General features: G+C 52.0%; 1 protein-coding gene across 1 annotated transcript in view; it reads left to right on the forward strand.

Annotated features, from left to right (window-relative positions):
* Positions 1-411: 411 nt before the first annotated feature.
* Positions 412-17,399, forward strand: part of LOC136001070 (olfactory receptor 14A16-like) — a 49,348-nt gene continuing 32,360 nt past the window's right edge. The window contains exon 1 of the mRNA XM_065655118.1: positions 412-1,086. Within this exon, the coding sequence (XP_065511190.1) occupies positions 412-1,086 (675 nt within the window). The remainder of the gene's footprint in view (positions 1,087-17,399) is intronic.

Raw genomic sequence — 17,399 nt, forward strand, 5'->3', positions numbered from 1 at the left:
ACCCCTGCTGCAGAGCAGGGCTGACTCCTGGGCAGCCAGCGGGCACAGGCCCTGCTCCTCACGGCACCTCCAGCCAGCAGCACCCAGGGCTCAGCCATGGACCCGAAGGGAGGTCTGGAAAAGGACAAGAGGTGTGGAGCAGGGGAGGGTGTGTGAGAAATGGCTTTGATTTTGCTCAGAGAAGTCTCCCCTAACTTATCACTATCTTTTGCTCCTGTGACAGTGCCCCATGCTCATCAGCAAATGTGCAACAGCAGCTCCATCACCCAGTTCCTCCTCCTGGTGTTCACAGACACACGGGAGCTGCAGCTCTTGCACTTCTGGCTCTTCCTGGGCATCTACCTGGCTGCCCTCCTGGTCAACGGCCTCATCATCACCACCATAGCCTGTGACCAGCACCTCCACACCCCCATGTACTTCTTCCTGCTCAACCTCGCCCTCCTCGACCTCGGCTCCATCTCCACAACTGTCCCCAAATCCATGGCCAATTCCCTCTGGGACACCAGGGCCATCTCATACTCGGGATGTGCTGCCCAACTCTTTTTTTTCTTTTTCTGTGCTACAGCAGAATATTCACTTCTCACCATCATGTCCTATGACCGCTACGTTGCCATCTGCAAACCCCTGCACTACGGGACCCTCCTGGGCAGCAAAGCTTGTGTCCACATGGCAGCAGCTGCCTGGGCCACTGGGTTTCTCTATGCTCTGCTGCACACGGCCAATACATTTTCACTGCCGCTGTGCAAGGGCAATGCCCTGGACCAGTTCTTCTGTGAAATCCCCCAGATCCTCAAGCTCTCCTGCTCACAGTCCTACTCCAGGGAAGCTGGGCTCCTTGTGGTTAGTGTCTGTTTAGGATTTGGGTGTTTTGTGTTCATTGTGGTATCCTATGTGCAGATCTTGAGGGCCGTGCTGAGGATCCCCTCTGAGCAGGGACGGCACAAAGCCTTTGCCACGTGCCTCCCTCACCTGGCCGTGGTCTCCCTGTTTGTCAGCACTGGCATGTTTGCCCACCTGAAGCCGCCCTCCATCTCCTCTCCATCCCTGGACCTCGTGGTGTCTGTTCTGTACTCAGTGGTGCCTCCAGCAGTGAACCCCCTCATCTACAGCATGAGGAACCAGGAGCTCAAGGATGCCCTGTGGAAATTCATATCTTAGTGTTTTCTGAAGCAATAAACTGTCCATCTTCTTCTACATAGCAGTTTTAATGTAACTAGTTACAGGTCTAGTCTCTCATCTGTATTTTCTGTTGTTATTACCCTTTTTTTAAATTGTGATAACATTTTCATCCCCTTTCTAATTCACTGTCTGCTTTTCTTTTATAACCCCTGGCTGTGTAAATGAGGAGCCATGATCTGTGTGTATTTAAACAAAATAAAGCATCCTGTAGTGACTTCATTTTCACTATATCCTTCCTGCAAGGCCTGTTTGGAGCTGCAGGGACAGTTCCTGTGTGCATGGGAGGAGGGGAAAAGAGTCCAGCCTGGCAGCCCTGCCAGGGAGCACCAGCGCTTGGCCTTCCAGAGCTGTTCTCGTTCCACTCCCACACTCTCCTTCTCATCCCTTGTGTTGGTGCAAGGCCTGAGTGCTCTGGCAGCCTGGTCACCGTCCTGCTGTGTGTCAGTCCTGTGAGCGCTGGCAGGGACAGGCCATGGGCACTGCTGTGACAGAGCTGGCCTCAGAACAGCCTTTCCAGAAAGAAAGGTGATCTCCTATGGTCAGGGCCAGAAGGTTTAGCTCTTCTTACAAAGATTCTCTCAAGAACATGCCCAAAAAAGTGGCCACAGATGCAAACACCAGTGTCCAGCTGCACAGTGTGTGTGTGCAGGGCTGGGCACTCAGCAGTGTCCTCTCACAGCCAGGCCTCCTGCCAGAGACCTGCAGGACCAGCAGAGCAGGGGCTGGGCTGTGCCCCTGTGCACTGGACACCCCGCGGAAGCTGCCCCAGGGCATCGTCATGGACTGGCCCCTCACAACCACCATTTCCAGCACTGCTCTGTCACACCAGCTTGGAGAATTTGTTCCTGAATGGGTAGGTCAGAAGTCCATGTTTGCATTGTACAGATGAGATGTGAGCACGCACATCATGTACATGAGGTGAGATGAAACCGAGTGAGCACAAACACCATCAGCTATTCCTGGGAGTTCCATGAACGCCTGTGGGACAGACAGTGTCCCAAGATCACTTCACACTGGGAGTAACAGTTCATGGGAAACTACCCACTGGGATCTTCTTCCTTGAACTGTGATCCCCGTGTCCATTCCTCATGACGTGGGACATCTCAGATGAGTGCAGAGCAGGGTGACACACCACAGGGCTGAGGTGTCTCACATCCCTTTGAGTGGCAACAGGAGGTCAGAGAGACACTGTGACTCCTGCCTCTGTGAGTAAAAGGGACAGACTCTGTCTCTGAACATCTCTGGGTGCATAAGCAGTCCTGAGACCAGCTCAGACACGGATGCCTGATGGAACCCTGGCATTTCTGTGTGTGACTCCGGGAACAAACCCCACTGGCCCAGGGAGATTCATCTCAGCTCCCTTGGACAGGCTCATTGCAAGTGCTCCTGTCTGCTATGTCACCCTTGCCCATGATTCTGGATTGTGCTTTCAAAAGTGACAGCAGAAACACGGGAGTTCTGAGGTCCTGGGGAACGGAAGATGTCAAACCCATCTTCAAGAAGGGCAGGAAGGAGAATTTGAAGAATTACAGGCTGTTATTCCGTCCCTGGGAAGGGAATAGGCCGCATCTTCCTGCACCAATCTCCAGGCACCTGAAGGACAAGAAAGGGATTGCTGAACCAAAATGAGCAGAAAACCCAGTGAGTCCCAAGAAATGCTCTGAACCCATTCCAGAGCTTTAGACCCCCGGGAAAGAGCTCAGTGACCGTGCAGCCCATGCAGTTGCATCTGTGTCCCTCACTGAGCAGCACAACCAGTGTGGAGTCACCCCATGGTCCTGCAGCCAACCTGCTCTGTAGAGCATCAGTGCCAGGTTGGGGCCCTGTGGGGAGCACAGGGAAGGGGCCAGGAGCACCAGACCAGATCAGAGGAGGGATGGGAGGAGATCAGACAGGAGCTGACCGGGGCTGGAAATTGCCTTGGAGAGAAAAATGCTGGTGTTCAGCTGCCCCAAGATAATACCCAGAGTTCAGGGTGCAGGGCCAGAAGTCCTTGCTGTCCTGGTGCTTCACCAGGCCCGGGAAGTAGCTGGAGAAGGATTGGTGTCCCCCACTTGCCATCTCTTAGTGCATCATCCCTCGTGAAGGGTGGCATGGAAAGCAAGTCTGGGACCCTGTGTCACGACTTGCACCGAAGAAAGTATTCACCCAGAAGCCACATCATTTTGCTCTGGTACTTCAGTCCTGGTGCTCATCACATGTCCTTAAGACAAACTTATGCACCCCTCTTGTCAACCTTACCCCAAAAGTCACCCCTAGACAAGGCTCCTGAGCTGGGGCTGAGCTGGAGAACTGGGGTCCAGCTGTGACCAGAGGAAGGACAAGGCCTGTCCTGGGTCCTCTAAAGGGCCGGCAGCCTCTGATCTCCACCAGAAAAGGCAGCATGCAGGAAACTGTAGGCCATCCCCATGCCCATTGGAGGCCCTTAGGAAGAGTTCCTCTCTCCAAATATCCAGCCCAGCTTGTTGCTGCATGAACAACCAGGAGAAACTGCCGCAGGACCCTCATTCCAGACCCCATCTCCTCCACCCCATACAGGCAGTGCTCTCCCCCTTGTCACTGAGGTGGTTCCAGGGACCCAAGAGACACCTGTGGGGAGGAGATGCTGGGTAGTACAGTGTCCATCAGTGCTCCTCATGGTACCTCCTGCTGGGCTTTGTGCCGCTGGTCACCACCCTCTGAGCCTGGCTGTTCAGTCAGTTCTCAGTGGTGCTAAACAGGAATATGCCCATGAGCACGTTGGGCTGCACTGGGAGGAGCGTGGCCACCCAGCCAAGGGCAGTTATTGTCCATCTTGACTCCGCACTGGTGTGGTCACATCTGGAGCGGGGTGTCCCAGTGGGAGGTTCTCCACGCTGGAGGAACGGGGAGGAGCTGTCGTGTGGCCAGAGACAGTCTGGGTCATGTGTGGAGATGTTGAGAGACCCAAACTTCTTTAGCCTGGTGAAGTGGAGGCTGAGGAAACGTGCTGTTTTTACTGAGATTGAGTTAATTTTCTTCATGCATTTTGAATCTCTCTCCTTCATAGCTACTACAGTCTTTTGTTTAGATTGGCTATGCGAATAATAACACTGTTTCTTCCCTGGGATAGAGTTAATTTTTTCTTCTAGCAGCTTTACAGTGTTTGCCATTTGGTAAGAAAGGAATGTCAGAACTCACTAATATCTTGGCTGTTGTCAGGGAAACCAAGGACTTCTTTGGCCATCCAGCTGCAGATGCAAATTGGCAGGAGGGGACACAGACAGGACAGCACCTGGATTGACATGCAGGCTGATCAATGAAATATTCCCTATGATTAGCGTCATGCTCAGTCTAAAGCCGGAGCTGGCTTTTAGGGCTTGTTACATCTGTTACTTTGGGTTTTCCAGCTGGCTTGGTTAGTTCCATTCAGAAGTTTCATTCTGTCAGGAGCTCGATGTTAGTTCGGCCTTTTGTCGTTCTGCCATTTTGCAGTTGGCCTTTGGGTCTTTCTGCCTGTTGCCCTTTTGCTCTCTCTTGCTGGGATTAGCTGTTCAGCAGCACAGGTGGGGACACACCGGGGTGAGAACAAGCTGGGGAAGCGCATGGGGTGTCTGCAGCCTGTGGGGAAACAGCCACAGGCCTGGGACAGTGTAGGAGGGACCGTGGTGGAGATGGCCAAGGGTGCTGGCAAGGCTGGATGTCCCTGAAAGACCCAAGGTCTTTGTCCCCTTGGCTATGGCTGATGTCCCTGACAGCGAGGCCGAAGAGGAGACACATGGTTGTCATGGCCATGGCGCCCCATTGCCTCCTTGCACCCCCCAGGGAGTGTCACACCATTGTCCTGCACTGGGCATCATCCCCACATCCCCAGGAAGAGCCCTGAGACACGCGTGAGGGACAGGATCTCCCTTCCCAGGGGCAGGGGGTCAAGGCTTGGCCATTGTCCTTCATCAAACAAATCAAGGGTTTTCTCAGCATCAGAGCTGCTGCACTTTGCCTTTGCCTGATGCAATCACTGCCTCCAATTATCTGCTCTAACGAGTCCCTGGGGAGGCTTTGTCAGTAACAGCCCTCAGTGGGGCCCATTAATGCTTCAAGGAACTTTGGGCTTTGCTTCTGACTTGGGCTTCTTGAGGAGATTCTTCAGTCTGTCCTTGGTATCTGAGGTTCATGGACTCAGCACCAAATACGCCATGGGGCTCATTAAAACACAGAAAGCCCTAACGAGCTATGTTTCTTTCCTCATTTTCTTCCAATCTTCAAGACTTGTAGAACTAACTGGAGAGGTTTCAATGGGACACTTACTGATGAAGATTTCAAAGAAGATTTCATAAAGGAGGGTTTTTTCTTTCAAGGGTATTTTCTGTCATTTTTCAGTGTGTAGAAGTGACAGCAGCATTCTGCAATGGACATTGATCCAGAGGGTCTCCTGAAGCCATCTGGACAGGCAGGAGAACAGTCCCTTGAGGCTGGACACTGTATGGACACCCTTGCTCCTCACCGCCCACCCCCAGTCTGCCCGTTCCCTCATTGGCCACCTGGGACTTGCATCACTTTTCCTCACATCAGACTTCTGCACTGAGCTCTGCAGGTGGATGCTGCAGCTCCTGCACACCAGCTCCCACCTGCTCTCCTGTGTAAACACTACACAATTTCATAAACACTAAACCACTTTCCTCAACTGTGTGTGTAAGCTGGATCTAATGAGGTCCACCATCCACAAGGGACATCCACACAAGAACTGTTTTAGACAGAGAGATAGGAAGGGATATATATAAACACAATTAACCTGTTGACTACCCTGTTAATTAAACCTCTGAAGAATGGGGCAAGTTTGTAACTCCCTGAAGCTCTGAAGCAGAAAGCAGAGAGTTGAGAGGCAACTGAATGACCAAAGAGCAAGTGGAGGAGGAAACCTGAGAGCACTGGGAAGGGCAAACGTCCAGACAGTCTGCTGGGAAGTTGTCCTTTGACATGGACATTTAATCAGGAGAGATGGAAACTCCTGAATGACAAGGGAGATGAAATAATAGAGTGTTGGTAATGGAAGTACAGGGGAAGACCAATATTTGTTTTCCTACCCTTAGTACACTTCCCACTAATTCACTTTTTAGCATTTTTTTGTGTTTGTGGTGGGGGTTTTTTTGTTTGTTTTGGATTTTTGTTTTAATATGTTAAAAATAAGCCAACAAAAACCCCCAGAAACAAACAAACAAAACAAACAAAAAACAGAAATAAAAACCCAAACCAAACCCAAAAACAACAACAACAACAAAGTGCACCTTTCCAGGCAGACATCAGTCATCAGTTGTCTCACCATAAACAGCCAGTGCCATTTTAGGGGCCCCAGTGCACCTGAGGTGCTGGCCTGGGATTGGCATCTATCACAGAGGACCTGGGGGAGACCAGAGCACCTTGCGATGCAGGGGGAGCCTGGGCAGGGGTTCCCGGGGCATCTACACTGGCACCAGGTGTTTGTGTCCCTGGAGCTGAAGACATTTGTGTCCTAAATCCATTCCCAGGTCTGGAAAACTCTTTGCTTTTCAAAGAAAAGAAACCCTCCCAAAGAAAAAAAGAAAAATAAAGACAAGTATGTTGACACCTTCCTTTGCTTTGGATCTTTGTCTTCAGTTCTTCTTATTTTAATTTTCATTGACATTAACTGACATCTGATGGGCCTGCAGGCATTAAGCCAAGATCATTTTGTGTCTTGCATAGCACCCCATGCCCTCTAAACCTTCCCTGCCCAGGACTCCTCACACTTTGCCCAGAGCGAGTCACACTGAGATGTTGGCTGGTTCACTGGTTGAGATGTTGGTTTAGATGGTCACCTCCAGCACAGGTGGACTCATGGCCCATAATCGTCTGCTCTGACCAGTTAGAAACAGAGCCCAACATCACAATGGGATTGTAAGAGAACTGAGGTTGAAGGGACCTCAGGAGTCTGCAGTCCAACCTGTCACAAACTGGGTCAGACCAAGGTGTTCAAGCCTTGATGCAATCAGAGATTGAAAACCTGCAAGGACAGAGCCTGTGCAGCCTCTCTGGGTGACCTGAGACAGCACTTGGCTGAGCTCCTGGGGAAAAAGCTTTTCCTTATGTCCGGGCTGAACCTCTCTCACCTTCCACCCATTCTCTTTTGTTCTTCTACCACGCACCATGGTGAAGAGCCTGGCTGCGTGTTCTCCATGGCCTCCTATAAGAGTTGGTTCGAAGAACAGTACTTGCCTGAACATCGCCATCAGGGACTTGGAGAACAGATGCCCTGATAGAAAGAACTGTACGAGGACTTGGAGAGAGGCCTGAGGAAAAGAACTGTGTTGTACAGGTCTCTCTGACCTGGGGCTACAGGTAACAATAGCTGCTGTCCAGAAGATGATTTCACCTGCTGCCTCAGCCAAACTTGCCCCCACCTCCTCCCTGCTACTAAGGCCAGCGAAGCAGAGCATGCGCAGAGGCTTGACGAAGGTCTAGAGGTCACCCAGCGGACCAGTAAGAGACCCCTGAACCGAGGTGACGCAGGCGCAGACGGGTTCTGGCAAGTGAAGAGGGGACTCTTCGGGCCTGCGCAGTTAGGCCTGGATTGCGAAACAAAGGCGGTGATTGGCCTCAATCAATGGGAGAGAGGAGGGGTGAAGAAGCGTAAAAGACGATTCCCAACTGGACATCATTGAGATGTCCCCACCAAAGGATCATGGATCATGACGGAGGACTGGCAGGATGCTGCTTTTGGGACCTGAGACCATAGGGACGCCTGTGGAGTCGCGGTGGTAGCTAATCCTCTTTCCCCCTTTTTTTTCTCTTTCCCTTTTCTCCACTTTCTCTATCGCATGCCGCTATACGGGCAAAATATGAAAGTTAACACTGTTTGACTGAATTGTAACCCCTTGGCATTTTGGTCGCCTTAATTTTGCGCTTCAAGATCAAGGTAAACGAACCATCACGAGTCCATCATTGAACGGACCGTGACATTAAATTGGTGTCACGGACAGGATTCTGAGAATACAGAGGAGTGCAGGTACTGTTTGGTCTGTAACAGGGGAAGAAAGTTTCGCTCCAGCCACACCTGGCCCTACACCCAATAAGGTGATAGGTGTCCAGAAAGGGGGGCGATTCAGTCTTTTTGCACACCACACATGCCTTGGTGTTGAGCACTCCAAACTTGAGTTGAGGGCTCTGTCTCTGGGATCTCAAAGTGCAAAAATGGGTGTTGTTCTCATGTTGATGAGAATTGTCCGCTAGGGAGAGTGAAGGGGCAATCCTGTGTGTTTGCGTAACTAAGTTGAGCCTTCCCGTAGCAGATTTTTGTCCCCTCCAACCACTCGGGAAAGAGAAGGGTGACACAGCAGTTGCTGTGGGTTTGTGTAACTAACTTGTGCCTTCCCGACGCGGGTTTGGTCCCTTCATAATAAGAATGACTGAAAAGGTTGATAATCAAGATTTTTGGTTAGGGAAAGATCGAGACTCATTCTACACACTTTTAGCAAAGTACGGGGCTCGACCCTCCATACCCAGAGAGGACTGGGCTTGTGATAATTGGGCTAATTGACAGAGTGTAGTTGTGGATAACTTTTTAGGAGACATAACATGTATGTGTGGTAAGCAATCCAGGGCTCCACATGGCCACGGTTTAGGTTTAGGCTGACGCTTGCCGTCCTCTGCCAGCAGAGACATGGAACGTCACGGCGCGTGGACAGTGGCTGATCACCAATAGCAAATGGGGATGGGACACGTGATCAGCGCATTGTAGCCAATCATTACCGTTTCTTTAGCGCGTGCTCAGGGAAAAAGTTCTATCTAGTCTTTGTTGTTATGTTGAATAAAGGTGAACGATTTAACCCACATTGGGATGCTGTCGTTATTCTGGCCAACTCTTTCCGTCCAACGAGGCTCATCCTAAGGATCCACTCCGACATGTAGTGGACCGAGTGATTTCTCTACAGACTAAGTCTAAGTTCAGATCAGATAAGAACAAAGCTATGGTCTGTGCTGTCCTAGGCCAGCCTAGTAGCAGCGATTGAAGATCACCTCAGGCAACGTAGTAATGAAAGCAAAATTATAGAATCCCTTGAAAATCTGGTGCAGATTTCGCAAAAAACGATCTCCAATTTAGAACAATTAGAAAATTCTTCACAATGATTCGAAAAAGAGAGGGAAGAAAACCGCTCATTAAAAGCTACTCTAAAGGAGGAATGTTTAAAAAGCACAGGAGTGCTGAGGGAGCGGCAGCTAGAGGAGAAAAGTATCTAAGAAATAAATCAAATTTACCCTCAGAAAGAATTGGAGGAGATGAGAAAACGTGATGAGGAATACCCACACGTGAGACCCTTAGTGAAAACAGAATATTTTCATGCAAATGAAGAGGATACTGACCCTCACATTACAACTAAGCAAACACCTGACACTGCCACCGAGCTGGCAAACTAAAGAGAGAGTATGGGCGCCTCCCTAAAGAATCTGAAACGGAGCACGTGTGGCACATATCCCTAACTGGGGGAGACCAAATTCAGTGAAGTGAACAGGAAGCTAATGGTTACTCGGGGCATGGCGTTTTCTTAACAACTGGTGACAGACGTGCCCCATGGTCCCTAACCCAGCGAGCTGCTTATTGGGCTGGAGGGCTGAACCCTTTAGATAGAGGAGAGCCCCGGCAATCACTGGCACACCTCATCAATTGCTAGAAAGTGCACACAAAGCAGCCTGCTTGCAAATGGTACATGAAAGAAAATTGATTCCTGAATGCGAATCCTCAATGATGCTGGCAGTGAGTCCTGACATGATGACTCCCTTGATAAGGGGACTTCAGGAATCACTTAAACCTTCAAAGGACAATCGCATTGATGAGCCCAGTAGGTTGGAAGGTTTGATTAGAAGCCAGGGTACCAGAAGTGGGAGCCAGAGGGATGGACCTGACACTGCCATTGATTCACTGTTCACCCCTGCCCCGACTTCCCCCAACCAACCAAATACTAAAAAGGTGTGGACGTGGGGGGAAGCAGCACAAGAATTGATACATTATAATAGGAAATATGGCCCTGTAAAAATCCTAGAAGCAAGGTCGAGAGGAATCTGTCATGTTGAAGTCAAGAATCTGCCCCTTTCTACCAGTACTGCTGCTGCTACCAGGGCTCCAAGAAAGAAGCATCCGCATATTAGAAGAGGAAAGGGGGAACAACCTAAGATCCGACAACAATGGTGGGTTTTGGGAATTTAAAAGGGAGTTCCTGGAGATATAATGGAGGGCGTACTTACCCCTTGATAAACTGAGTAAACTGGTATCAAGGTGGCATAATCCAAAAGAACATTCACAGAGCATGAAAGAAGTCCTACCCATTATACCTTCAGCTCCCTCCTCCACTGAGCATGAAAGTCTCTCCCAGAAACAGGAAAACTAGAACCTCCATTCCCTCCATTCCGCACTCATACCTGAGGGCAGGACGTGACAGGCTGTGGGCATTACAACATAGTCCAGGAGCTTCTCAGCTTCTCTGGGCACCTCCTTTGCTGAGGACCCTGTCAACTGACTGAGGGTCCCACCCCTCCTGCCCCCCAGCTGGTGGAGGTGAAGTCACCCTGCCCGGGGCAGGGGAGGATGTGACTGTCAGCACCTTGGTACCACCCTGGTGTGTACGTGGGGACAGGCACAGCGGGGCACAAAAGGTGCGAAGGAGCCATCGGCTGCCCTATTGAAGGCTCTGGATCTCAGGGGGATGTGCAACTGCCACAGTGGGGCATTGTGATGTCACTGGTGATGTCACAAAGGGCTCCACCCAGGCACCCCTTTAAAAGCGGGGCAGGGGTTGCAGAGCTGCATCCTCTGGCAGGACAGGGACGTGGCCACCCCACTGTGGCCCGGTCTTGGTGAAAGAGGAGACGTGGTGGCAGCCAGACACGCTGCCATGGCCGGCACTGCTACTGGAGTCGCTCTCGCTGCCGCTATGTCCCATCCCTGGAAACTGTGAGGCCACTAAGAGCCAAAATCTCCCATCCCTGCACACCTTGGGCTGCTCAGGGTTAAATTTCCTGTCCCTGGACCCATTAGGGCCCAAAAACTTAAAACGTCGCATCCCTGGACCCCTTGGGCCACCGAGAGCCAGAATGTCCCATGCAGACCCCGGATATCCCATGCCTAGAGACTTTGGACCAAGACCTAAAATGTCCCATCCCTGGATCCAAGATGTCCCATCCCTAGACACTTTAGGCCACCCAGGCCCAGATATCCCATCTCTGGACCCCATGAAGCCACCAAGACCCAGGATGAACCATCCTTGGAAACTTTGGGGACACCAAGTCCTAAGATGTCCCATCTCCAGCCACCTTGGGCCACCAAGATCAAGATGTCTCATCCCTGGACACTTTAGGCCACCAAGACCTAAAATGTCCCATCCCTGGATCAAAGATGTCTCATGCCTGGAGACTTTGGGCCACCAAGACGCAGGATGTCCCATCCTGGGACCCAAGATGTCCCATCTCCAGCCCCCTTGGGCTACCCAGGCCAAGATGTCCCGTCCCTGGAAACTCTGGGCCACCAAGAGCCAGGCTGTCTTATCTCTGGATCCTTAGGCCACGAAGAACTAGAATGTCCCATCCCTGGACACTTTGGGCTACCAAGATGAAGATGCCTTATCTCTGGACACTTTGGAACACGAAGACCAAGGTGTCCCATCTCTGGACCGAAGATGTCCCGTCTCCAGCCCTCTTGGGCCAACCAGACCCCTGATATCCCATCCCTGGACCCCTTAGGCCAACAAGATGTCCCATGCCTGGACTCTGTGAGGCCATCAGGTGCCAAAACGCCCCATCCTTGGATCCTTTAGGTGACCAAGACCAAGATGTCTCATCCCTGGAAACTATGAGGTCACCAAGACAGAGGATGTCCCATGCCTGGACACATTTGGTGACCAAGACCTAAAATATCCTATCCTTGGGCCCCTTGGGCTACCGAGACCTAAAATGTCTCATCCCTGGACACTTTTGGCCACCAAGACTCAGGATATCTCCTCCCTGGACTAAAAATGTCCCATTTGCAGCCTTCTTGGGGCACCAAGACCTAAAATGTCCCAACCCTTGTACCCCTTGGACCAGCCAGGCCAAAATGTCCCATCCCTGGACACTGTGAGGTCACGAAGACCTGGGATGTCCCATCCCTGCACCCTTTGGGGACACCAAGTCCTAAGATGTCCCATCTCCAGCCCCCTTGAGCCAGCCAGGCCAAGATGTCCCATCTTTGGACTCCTTAGGCCACCAAAAGTCCTAAAATGTCCCTTTCCTGGACCCGTTGAGCCACCAAAACCCTGGATGTCCCATCCCAGACTCCAGCTGTCCCATCCCTGGACACTTTGGGCCACCAAGACCTAAAATGTCCCATCCCTGGAGACTTTGGGACACCCAGGCCATGACGTCCCATCCCTGAAGACTTTGGGCCACCAAGACCTAAAATGTCCCATCCCTGGACACTTTGGGACACACAGGACAAGATGTCCTGTCCCTGGACACTGTGAGGCCACCAAGACCCAGGATGTTGTATCTCTGGACCCCTTCACCTACCAAGACCAGGATGTCCCATGTCCAGCCATCTTGGGACACCAAGACCAAGATGTCCCATCTCTGGACCCCTTGGGCCACCAAAACGTAGATGTCCTATTCCTGGACCACTTGGGCCACTGAGAGCCAGGATGTTTAATCTCTGGACATCGTGAGGCCACCAAGACCCAGGATATCTCATCCTTGGACCCAAAATGTCCCATCTACTGCCCACTTGGGCCATCAAGAGCCAGACTTTCTCATCCCTGTATTTCCTGGGCTACTCAGAGCAAGGTGTCCCATCCCTGGACCCCTTAGGCCACCAAGACCTAAAATGTCCCATCCCTGGACACTCTGGGGACACCAAGACCCAGAATGTCCCTCCTCTAGACCCAAGATGTCCCATTTGCAGCCATCTTGGGCCACCAAGACATTAAATGTCCCAACCCTTGGACCCATTGAACCACCCAGGCCAAGATGTGCCATTCCTGGACCCCATAGGCCACCAAGACCTATAATGTCCCATCTTTGGATCCCTTGGGCCACTGTGAGCCAGAATGACTCATCTCAGACCTCCAATGCCCCATCACTGGCAACTCTGGGCCACTGAGCCCAAAATGTCCCATCCCTAGATCCAAGATGTCCCATCTCTGGACACAACATGTCCCATCCCTGGACACTTTGGGCCACCAAGATGCAGGATGTCCCATCTCTGGAACTTTTAAGCCAATACCCAAAATGTCCCATCTCCAGACATCTTGGGCCACCAAGACCTACAGTGTCCCATCCCTTGGGCCCATTGGACCACCCAGGCCAAGATCTCCCATCACTGGACCCCTTGGGCCACTAAGACCCAGAATGTCCCATCCCTGGACACTTTGGGCCACCGAGACCAAGATGTCCCATTCCTGGAGCGAAGATGTCCCATCTCTGGACCCAAAATGTCCCAGCCCTGGACTCTTTGGGCCACCAAGACCGAGGATGTCCCAACCCTTGGACCCCTGGAGCTCCCAGGCCAAGATGTCCTATCCTTGCACCGAAGATCTCCCATCGCTGGACATGTTGGGCCACCAAGATGCAGAATGTCCAATCTCCAGCCCCCTTGGTCCACCAAGACCAAGGTTGTGCCATCTCTGGACCCAAAATGTTGCATCTCCAGTGCCCTTGGGCCATCAAGAGCCAAAATTTCTCATCCCTGGATATCTTGGGCCACTCAGCGCAAGATGTCCCATCCTTGAAACCCTTAGGCCACCAGGACATAAAATGTTCTATCTCTGGACACTTTGGGCCACCAATACCTAAAATGTTCTATCCCGGGACACCTTAGACCACCAAGACCGAAGATGTCCCATCCCTGGACAGTTTGGGGACACCAAGACCAAGGATGTCCCTTCTCTGGACTCAAGATGTCTCATCTCCAGCTCCCTTGAGCCATCAAGATGTTAAATGCCCCAACCCATGGACCACCCAGGCCAGGATGTCCCATCCCTGGACACTTTGGGCCACCAAGACCTAAACTGTCCCATCCCTGGACACTTTGGGACACCCAGGCCTAGATGTCCCATCCCTGGACACTGTGAGGACACCAAGAGCCAGGATATCCCGTCTCTGGACCCTTTCGGCTACCGAGATCAGGATGTCCCATGTCCAACCATCTTGGGACACCAAGACCAAGATGTCCCAACCCTGGACCACCTGGGACACCCAGACCCAGGATATCTCATCCCTGGACTCAAATTGTCCCATCTCTAGCCTCCTTGGGCCATCAAGCGCCAAAATTTCCCATCCTTGTATCCTCTGGGCTATGCAGAGCAGGATGTCCCATTCCTGGACCCCTTAGGCCAAAAAGACCTAGAATGTCCCATCCCCGGACACTTTGGGCCACCCAGGCCAAGATGTCACATCCCTGGACCCTGTGAAGCCATCAAGACTCAGGATGTCCTATTCGTGGACACTTTGGGGACACCAAGTCTTATGATGTCCCATCTCCAGCTCCATTGTGCCACCCAGGCCCCGATGTCCCATGTCTGGACCCCTTGGGCCAACCAGAACCTCAACATCTCCCCTAACTTCATCCCACCTTATGTGGAGAGTATTGAACTCCAAGACCTCAAAACTTCTCCCCAAACTTACCCCCTCTTCACCTGGGGATGTTCAACCCCAACCATCTCCCTAACTTCACCGCACCTCATCTAGAGGATGTTGGAACCCAAGACCAAACATCTCCCCCAACTTCACCCCACCTCACCCGGAGGAGGTTGAACTCCAGCTGAGACCAAACATCTCCTCCAATGTTGTCCCATCTGGGGAATAGTGAACCCAAGACCCCAAACACCTCTCCAACTTTGTCCTACCTCATCTAGCCGGTGGAGAATCCCAAGACCCCAACCATCTCCCCAAATTCACCCCACCTCATATGGAGGATGTTGAACCCCAACCAAGACCCCAAACATCTCTCCAACATTGTCCACCTCATCTAGAGGGTGGAGAACCCCAAGACACCAAACATCTCCCGCAGTGTTGTCCCACGTCATCCAGAGGATGTTGAACCCCAACATCTCACTCAATTTTGTCCCACCTGAAGGATGTGGAGAACCCAGGACTCCAAAACATCTCCCGCAGTGTTGTCCCACCTGAGGGATGGAGTACCCAACACCCAACCATCTCCCCCAACTTCATCTCTCCTCATCTAGCCGGTGGAGAACTCCAAGACCCCCAACATCTCCCTCAGTGTTGTCCCACCCAGAGGATGTTGAACCCCAACCAAGACCCGCAAACATCTCCCCAACTTCATCCCTCTTCCCCTGGGAGGATGGAGAACCCAAGACCTGAACCATCTCCCCCAGTGTTGTCCCACCTCACACTGACAACGTTGAACTCCAAGATCTCCCCAACTTTGTCCCACCTGGAGGATGTTGAACCCCAACTGAGACCCCCAAACATCTTCCCAACTTCATCCAACCTCATCTGGAGGATGGAAAACACAAGACCCTAACATCTCCCGCGAACTCCTCCTGATTGGTGAGTGGAGGGGGTGGGGCCTGTGGGTGGGGTCTGTGGGTGGGTCCTGCCAAGGGCAGTGGCCACTGCTGCTCTCCCAGGGAAGTTCATCTGGATCCATTTTGGGGCCACCAGGAAGTTGGTGTCACCCAACAAGATGTGTGAGTGGGCGGAGGGCCCAGCAGGGGCCATCTAGTTGGCCGGCGTCTACTTGTCCATCATCCATCTGTCCATCCATCCGTACCTCCACATGGCCATCCCTCCGTCTCCTCATCCCACCACCCACCTGACCCTCATTCTCCATCTCCTGGTGTCTCCACCCTCATCTGTCCATCTGTCCATCCCCATCTTCTCACCCACCTCCTGGTCCCTCCATCTCCATCTCCTGGTGTCTCCATCACCTCATGTCTCTGTCCATCTGTCCATCCCGAGCTCCTCACCCACCACCCACCCGACCCTCCCTCTCTTGGTGTCTCTATCTCCTCATCCATCCATCTCCTCACATTTCCCTCTCCCGGCCCCTCCATCTCACAGAATCACAGAAATCAGGGATTGGAAGGTATAAGAGTCGGTCCGAAGAACAGTACTTGCCTGAACATCGCCATCAGGGACTTGGAGAACAGATGTCCTGATAGAAAGAATTGGACAACGACTTGGAGAGAGGCCTGACGAAAAAGGTTCTGTTATAACGGTCTCTCTGACCCGGGGGCTACAGGTAACAATGGCTGCTGTACGGATTCCACCTGCTGCCGCAGCTAGACTTGCCCCCACCTCCTAAAAGGAATTGTGTTCTACAGGTCTCTCCCACCTGGGGACAATAACTGCTGTCCAGAAGATGGATTTTCACCTGCTGCCTCAGCCAAACTTGCCCCCACCTCCTCCCTGCTGCTAAGGCCAGTGAAGAAGAGCATGCGCAGAGGCTTGACGAAGGTCTTGAGGTCACCCAATGGACCAGTAAAAGACCCCTGAACCGAGGCGATGCAGGCACAGACGGGTTCTGGCAAGCGAAGCGGGGACTCTTCAGGCCTGCGCAGTTCAGCCTGGATTGCGAAACAAAGGCAGAGATTGGCCTCAATCCATGGGAGCAAAGCGGGGTGAAGAAGCATGAAAGACGATTCCCGACGGGACATCGCTGAGCTCTCCCCACCAAAGGATCACGGATCACAACGGAGAACCGGCAGGACTCTTCTCACGACACCCAAGACCATAGGGACGCCTTTGGATCTCGTAGTGGTAGCCAACCCTTTTTTTTCCCCCTTTCTTTCCTTTCCTTTTTCTCCACTCTCTCTATCGTGTGCCGCTTTACAATCAAAATAATAAAGTAACACTGTTTGATTGAATTATAACCGCTTGGCATTTTGGTTACCTTAATTTTGCGCTTCGAGATCAGGGTAAATGAACCATCACGAGTGTATCACCGGATGGACTGTGACAGATGGGACCTTGAAAGTTCATCCAGTCCAATCCTCCCGCCAGAGCAGGAGCACCCAGGTGAGGTTACACAGGAAAGTGTCCAGGTGGGTTGGAATGTCTTCAGAGAAGGAGACTCCACAACCTCCCGGGGGACGCCTGGTCCAGGCTCTGTTACCATCACTGAGAAGAAGTTTCTTCTCGTATTTAAGTGGAACCTCCTGTGTTCCAGTTTGCACCCATTGCCCCTTGTCCTATCACTGGTTGTCACCCAGAAGAGCCTGGCTCCATCTTCATGACACTCACCCTTCACATATTGATCCCCA

Source organism: Caloenas nicobarica, chromosome 37 (genome assembly GCF_036013445.1).
Source record: "Caloenas nicobarica isolate bCalNic1 chromosome 37, bCalNic1.hap1, whole genome shotgun sequence".
Taxonomy (NCBI): domain Eukaryota; kingdom Metazoa; phylum Chordata; class Aves; order Columbiformes; family Columbidae; genus Caloenas; species Caloenas nicobarica.